Source organism: Nanorana parkeri, unplaced genomic scaffold (genome assembly GCF_000935625.1).
Source record: "Nanorana parkeri isolate BGI_ZX_2015 unplaced genomic scaffold, ASM93562v1 scaffold15, whole genome shotgun sequence".
Classification (NCBI taxonomy): domain Eukaryota; kingdom Metazoa; phylum Chordata; class Amphibia; order Anura; family Dicroglossidae; genus Nanorana; species Nanorana parkeri.
This window is the reverse complement of record NW_017306283.1, coordinates 811,037-818,492: the sequence shown is the minus strand read 5'-3', so window position 1 is coordinate 818,492 and position 7,456 is coordinate 811,037. Positions and strand designations below refer to the sequence as shown.

The 7,456-nt window shown below is 48.7% G+C and overlaps 1 protein-coding gene across 1 annotated transcript in view; it reads right to left on the bottom strand.

Moving 5' to 3' along the window:
- Positions 1 to 840: 840 nt before the first annotated feature.
- CCDC22 (coiled-coil domain containing 22) overlaps positions 841 to 7,456 on the bottom strand; it is a 27,027-nt gene continuing 20,411 nt past the window's right edge. The window contains exons 11-16 of the mRNA XM_018558529.1: positions 7,166 to 7,283; positions 5,850 to 6,010; positions 4,369 to 4,464; positions 3,977 to 4,036; positions 1,846 to 1,920; positions 841 to 989 (exon numbers count right to left, since the gene is read on the bottom strand). Coding sequence (XP_018414031.1) covers positions 867 to 989; positions 1,846 to 1,920; positions 3,977 to 4,036; positions 4,369 to 4,464; positions 5,850 to 6,010; positions 7,166 to 7,283 — 633 coding nt within the window. The 3' untranslated portion in view covers positions 841 to 866. The remainder of the gene's footprint in view (positions 990 to 1,845; positions 1,921 to 3,976; positions 4,037 to 4,368; positions 4,465 to 5,849; positions 6,011 to 7,165; positions 7,284 to 7,456) is intronic.

Below are 7,456 nucleotides of genomic sequence, written 5' to 3'. Positions count from 1 at the left end.
TGCAGCGATTCCCTAGAACTATGGAGGGTGAGTGATTTTCACTCACCTCATAGTTCTCCTTTAAAAGAAAGTAATGGCGGCCCATTGCAATTCTCCCGCCATAGAGAAAAGTTTAGGAACTGCATTTTTGTACCGAGTGTAAAATCCCTTTCTCGGAGTCCATCGCGTGTCTGTTTCATGACCCGAGGGTTATACTGCCACCTACGGGAGCATTGGGCACAATGAAGGCTGTAATGGCGGCCCATTGCAATTCTCCCGCCATAGAGAAAAGTTTAGGAACTGCATTTTTGTACCGAGTGTAAAATCCCTTTCTCGGAGTCCATCGCGTGTCTGTTTCATGACCCGAGGGTTATACTGCCACCTACGGGAGCATTGGGCACAATGAAGGCGTCTCATTTCTGAGCGAGGAAGCGCACATACAACATCGTCCTGATTTCTCTCTTTATAGAAATGCTTTCATTTACATTTATGAATGATACAAAATGCTTGTTTTTTTTCCTGTGTAAAAGCAGTTTGTGTTTAAACTAAAAGGGCTTTCCCCTCGAAGAAAAGAAAAAAACTTGGGGGAGATCTCCGATCGCCCCCCAATATGTACTCTGCACTGACGGTGAAGACACTGGGCACACGGGGCTGAACGCGCTCCCTCCTGGGACGGGATAGACACGGCGGACAGTCTGCTCCGCGCCGCCCTCTGCAGGCTGGAGGCTGTACAGCAAGGGAGTGTCTGCAACCATTAATCAGTGAGGGGGCGGGAAAATCTCTTCTGTCACCTATGTGTATATATGGAATTATGGAAATGCGCAGTCTGCGCGGGAGGACTGCCGACAAACTGTGATGTAGGCCGCCATAATGAGACGGTGATGAAGTCAGGCGTTGTCGGCCTCCCTCACGCGAGCCAGCAGCGAAGAATTCTCCTGTTTAATGGCCTTGTAATCTTCCAAGATCTTCTGCAGATTGCTTAGCGTCTTCTTCACCGTCTCCGTCTCTATCTGCAGAGAGAAGAAAAGATCTTAGCCATAGGTCCACCTTACCGGCCCTGTACCCAGGCACCGCCACCTTACCGGCCCTGCACCCAGGCACCTTACCGGCCCTGCACCCAGGCACCTTACCGGCCCTGCACCCAGGCACCTTACCGGCCCTGCACCCAGGCACCGCCACCTTACCGTCCCTGTACCCAGGCACCGCCACCTTACTGGCCCTGTACCAATGCCCTGCAGCACCTGTCCGCAGGTGAGACACGGACATCTCTAAGCTCGGATATTAGCTGAAGAGGAAACATTTACATCTAAACGGGTTTGTGAATGAATGAATGTGTACCGGCCCTGCACCCAGGCACCTTACCGGCCCTGCACCCAGGCACCGCCACCTTACCGTCCCTGTACCCAGGCACCGCCACCTTACTGGCCCTGTACCAATGCGCTGCAGCACCTGTCCGCAGGTGAGACACGGACATCTCTAAGCTCGGATATTAGCTGAAGAGGAAACATTTACATCTAAACGGGTTTGTGAATGAATGAATGTGTTTCCTCCTCACTTCCAGTGTAGTTACAGGAACAGTAAGTAAAGGGAAGTCTGTCCAGGAACAGGAAGTCAAGGGAAGTCTGTCCAACAGCCTCACCATTTTACTACACATAGGTCTCATATGCTGTCGCAGCACTCTTCTCATTGACTGGCCTAGCCCTGGGCTGGGGGAACATTTTAGGGTTCCAGGGTCTTCATAAATGTTGTGCTCATTCCCTCTGCAGATCTCTACAATCATTTCCCTGAGGATCCTGTAAAACACTTTTCCTCCGGCCTCTATATAAAACAAGTGTTACTGAACAGAAGGCAGACCCCAAAAATTACCTGCTCCTCCAAATCACGGATCTCCCTCAGAATGGTTCCCGTGTCCTCGATGGTCTGAATCAGCTGACCACAATTCTACGGCAGAAGAAAGAAAACAAAAATGGGGGGGGGACACATGTGAAAAAGAAAACGCATGCCACAGGAGTGCTATTTGTACAGGAAGTACCGGCCCCTTCTTTACAAAGCTCAATAGCTCAAGCCCCAGAAAAAATATTTAGAGCCGGTATTCATCCCTTTCAGGTGTCAATCAGACAAAGCAAGTTAAAAAGCAGGCTGCTTCTGCCGTCCCATAGAGCTATGGGAATTTTGTAATGCAATAAAATGTTTTTTTATATAAATAGAGATCGTGTATACACATATCTTTGTTCTACAAGCTTGCATTTGTTTTTACCTCTTTGTTGCTGTGGGTCTGCTGGCACCTGTGGTTCTACTAGCACGTGCTGCACAGAGCTAGCAGCGATGGGTGTCACCCGATGATTAATATACCCTTGCTTCCTGCTACTTCCTGTCCAGCCTCCTATCGCTCCCCCTATTTAACCCCTTCGTGACGGGAGACGTACAGTGTACGTCCCGGCACTTTCTGCCTATATGACTGGCCACGTACACTGTACGTGACGAGTTATATGAGGCTTTGTAATGCTGGTAACAGCTGATTCTCAGCGGTTACCAGTCATTAATGGATGCCTCAGTATTGAGGAATTCATTAATGAAATAATTAAGCTTTTTGTAAAAGCTTCTTCCTTTCAGTAATGAAAGAATGAAGGCGTTACATGCCAATACGGGACCGCTATTAGCAATCCCGTTTTTGACAGCTGAAAATAGCAGAGAGGTAGCAGTGACTCATCTCTCTGCTATTTGTTTTGACAGCTCCAGAGCCCGATGCTTAGACCCCATTCACACTGAGCGACATGGAAATCGCGCGACATTGAGCGACATCGCGCGACTTCTTCCTATTGGGCTGTATGTAATCAGGAGCAATATCGCTCAAAATTGCTCTAAAAAAGGGTCATGTAGGAGCGACAAGCTACCAGCGACGAGCTACAAGCGATATTGAGCGACGAGATGTGAACAGCTACATTGAAATGTATTGGTGAAGCTACATAGCGCGATATAGCGCGGAAATATGAGCGATATCGCTGCAAAAATCGCTCCATAAATCGCTCAGTGTGAATGGGGCCTTAGATACATTTCACTCAAAAGATACAATGTATATCTTTTGAGTGAAACGTATCAGTTCTGATCGTCTAGGCGCGATCAAAGAGCTTTTAGCCCTCGTTCACACCTGAACGTTTTGTAGCGCGTTCTACGCTCGACGAACGCTCTACAAAACGCTCAAAAATATAAATCCCATTGTATTCAATGGTCTCGTTCCCACCTTGGCGTATTTCCGCCCGTCCCTAACGCGCTACAAAACGGCCCACGCCTGAAAAGGTACAGGTGCTACTTTGGGCCGTTTTGTTGCGCGTTTCCATTGGGATACAGCCAAGTAGCCTTCGGAAACGCGCGACTTTTTTACCGCGAATCGCGGTAAAAAGAAAACGCGCGACAGACGCGCATATGCAATACGCCTAGGTGTGACCCAGGCCTTAGTGAGATCTGAATCTGACTAAAGTCAGGATCAGTCTCTGAGGTTATTATTAGCTGTCTAATAGCCAAAAAATGTTTTAAAAAAAGTTAATTTATCAAGCAGTCATAGTGACTGCTTGATATAAACTGACAAGAAAGTGTAAAAAAAATTAAATAAAGTGTAAAACAAAATTAGGAAAATAAAAATGATATATAAATACATTTGCTATACTATAATATAAAAATATTAAAAAAAAATAATACTAATCAAAACTTGTGAAAAAATTGCTTTCTTCTAGTTTTTTTTTCCTCATTTTTTTTTATTTTATTCAAACTAAGTGAGGTACACATATGTGATATAATTATGTAGCCCTATCTGTCCTCTAAAAAACAATATATAATATGTGCGGGTACATTTAGTAAGAAAGTATATTACTGCTGTGGAAGAATCACACAGCAAAAATGTAAAAAGCGTGTCAGTCATTTATGAACAGAAACTGAAAACTAGCTCAGTCATGAAGGGGTTAAATCCCGCTCGGGCCGGCTTCCATTATCCTTCTCTTACCTCATGTAAGGCAGCCAGATACTTGTAGGCCTTTCGCACCGGTTCATCCTTCTTGGCATCCTGTGTAGAAAGCCCCCAGATGTTAGAATACACCCGAGAGACTAATATGTACACTCCGATACAGAGGGGATTAAAGATTCACAAACAACAACAAATAAAAGTCATCTTTGTTCGCGCCGGATTATGATCAGCTGCTGACTACAAGTAAATATAAAATCAGGGAAAGGGAACCTCGGCTACAAGTCCCATCATCCCTCTGCCTCCGGGAGTCATGCCTGTGGCTGTCAGAATCTTGCAATGCCTCATGGGACTTGCAGTCCCCGCAACAGCTGAAGTGCCGAGGTTGCTTACCCCCCCCCCGCTACAAATCAGATCTATTGCATATACTCCACCTTAAACACAAGCTCGTCGGTGACCACGAAGGTTCGGTCAACTTTTCCTGTTAAACTGTTAATTTCCTTCTGCAATTCTTTAGTGTCTGAAAGGATCTAAAAACAGAGAAAAGAAGATGAGACATCGCTGAAAAATATTATTAAACATATGCTATAAGGATTACACGTTTAATGCCCTAGCAGTTACCAAGGCGATACACACACGCCAAAAGTATTGGGCCCCTCCCCCTCCAAATCATGTGATTCAGGTGTTCCAATCCCCTCCATGGCCCCCGGTGTATAGGATGAGGCACCTCGGCATGCAGACGCTTCTACAGACATTGGTGAGAGAACAGGTCGCTCTCAGGAGCTGTGACTACAAGCGTGGTGCCGTGATAGGTTGTCACCCGTGCAATAAGTCCATTGGTGACATTTTCCCGGCTACTAAATATTCCGCGGTCGCCTGTTACTGGGATTATAATAAAGTGGATGGAAGTTCCGGCATCGGGATAAGCATCGGAAGCATTTGGGCGAGTAGGAGGTATCGATTCCAAGTATTTAGGTATTAGTCGTAGTCGCTCAAATGCTCCCGATGCCCATCCCGATACTGGAACTTCCGGTATCAGGGAGAGCCGGGCAGCGAGTCATTACACGTCGCCTGACTTCCTGTTAGGCCGGGAAGCCGGCACGACAGAATCCAAGTCAATGCAAATCTATTTTATTGATGGATGCCCCTCAAATGTCAAGCGCTTTTGGGGCCGCACAGGGTCCCCTTCATCAGGCTCAGAGATGACTCCGGTCCCGGCACCTCTACGGGACGCGTGAGGGAGCTCTAAGCAATGCACGTATGGATGGAGCTCGCTCGCGGCCATTGCCCCAGCCCACTTCAAGCTGACACTCGGCACCGGGCAGCATATTTTGAATGGCAGCTCGGCGTGAGGACTGACAGTGCTGCGCTAGGGGGAGGAGGAGGAGCCTCTCACCTAGAGAAGTGGAAGGCATGCGGTGACCCACTGAACACGGGGTCGTGACCCACTTTTGGATCACGACCCACCAGTTGAGAACCAAGGCTCTATGCCAGTGTTGTAATCTCTCTGCATTGAAGCCTGGACATACAATTCCCAGCACAAAGCAGACAGACGTCATTACACAGTGCAAGGGAATCCTTCATCCACCAAGAGGCCGCTTCTGAACCTCCCCACTGTTTGAGCATATGCTGCTGCTTCACATAACAATCTCGGGGAACCCCTGATGAAGAATGCTTGTGGAACAGCACAAAGCAGACTGTATACACACAAGACATCACGTTCCGTCACTTATCATTCTCTATACCAGGGGTCTCAAACCTCTGGCCCCTCCAGCTGTGGGTGAAACTACAAATCCCATGATGCATCTCTCTTCGGGAGTCGCGCCTGTGAGAATCTTGCAATGCCTCATGGGATTTGTAGTTCCACCCACAGCTGGAGGGCCGTAGGTTTGAGACCCCCTGCTCTATACCCAACCTTACTCCCTTCGGACTCTGCCGCAGTATTCCGCACCGTCTCGCTCATCTCGGCTCTTACCAGCTGCTTGTATAGCTCTTCTTTGCGCTTGGCCTCATCAGCCGACGCACGGATCTTGTCGTATAAATCTTTGACATCCTTCATCCAGCGAGAGGACTCGTTCGCGGGAATTACCGCGCGATAAATCGCTCAATGTGAACGGGGCCTTAGACGTGCATCCCGAGCTGGCCGGAGGACACTGTTTCTCTGAGCATCCCTGCTGGCCACTGGTTGCTGCAGACTTCAGCCGTGCAATCTGCTGATCAGCTGCTCGATTACGCGCCAATAGATCTCAAATCAGCAGATTGCACAGCTAAAGTCTGCAGCACCCGGTGGCAGGCAGGGACGCGCGTCTAAAAGGATGCCGGGGATGTGTTCTTTCATAAGAAGCTCGGGAACAGCAGTACATTGACTGACGCCGGTCCTAAAGATACTCACACATGACAAAGAGCAAAAATAAAAATGGCATAGGAAGAAAAAAACAACAACTGTTATGCCCCATTCACACTGAGCGGATTGCCGCGCGATTCCGCGCATTTTTGCCGCGAGAAGTCGCCGGCCAATGTTCCTCAATGGTGCTGTTCTAATGTACAGCTCCATGTGGCCCGTTGCTCGTCGCGTCAGCAGGACCCTTTTTCCCCGCGGATGTCGTGCGATTTTTCTATTTTTTAATGCAACCCGACTGTGAAAGTTGCGCTATCGTCGCCGCCGAACAGTTGCGCTATCCCGGCCGCGCGGATCCGCTTGTAAAGGTATGTCGCTTAGTGTGAATGGGGCCTTAGGCAATGCACGTATGGCCTTGGGCCCCATTCACACTAAGCGACATACCTTACAAGCGGATCCGCTCGGCCGGGATAGCGCGACTGTTCGGGGGGGCGACGTTCCAGCGACGATAGCGCGACCTTCACCGTCGGGCTGCATCCAAAAATAGAAAAATCGCGCGACATCCGAGGGGAAAAGGGTCCTGCTGAGGCGACAGTGACATGGAGCTGTACATTAGAACAGCTCCATTGAATAACATTGGCTGGCGACTTCTCGCGAAATCGCGCGGCAAAAATGTGCAAAATCGCGCTGCAATCCGCTCAGTGTAAATGGGGCCTAAGAGGTGGGCCAACAACAGTACCGATCAGAAGGAGAGGGGATTGATGATGATTGAAGTCATACAGCTCAGGACAGCTGCTGCAGCTTCAGAGGGTTATATTGGGGTGATGCAGGTTTGCAGGGAGTTGAGAGTCGGTGGAACGTTTACATAGTGATGGATGCACGGCTACAACGTACCTCCTTCTCTTGGTGAACCTTCCTCAGCTCTCTGTATTCATCCACCAGCCGAACCCGATGAGATTCCCACTGGCCGGCGAGGTTCACCAGTCGCTGGGTGCTGCTGTCTACCATGGCCTTAAAAAAACAAAACAGAGATTTGTCACAAGTTACCCAGAACCGTCCTAAAGACAAGCTGCGCGCGGCAAACCCAAAGAAGCATTTGGATACCTTTCTGACCAGAAGCACTTTCCTTTCCTTCCCCTCCCAGACCCGGCTGTTCACTCTCCTGTGTAAGCTCACTCTACTTC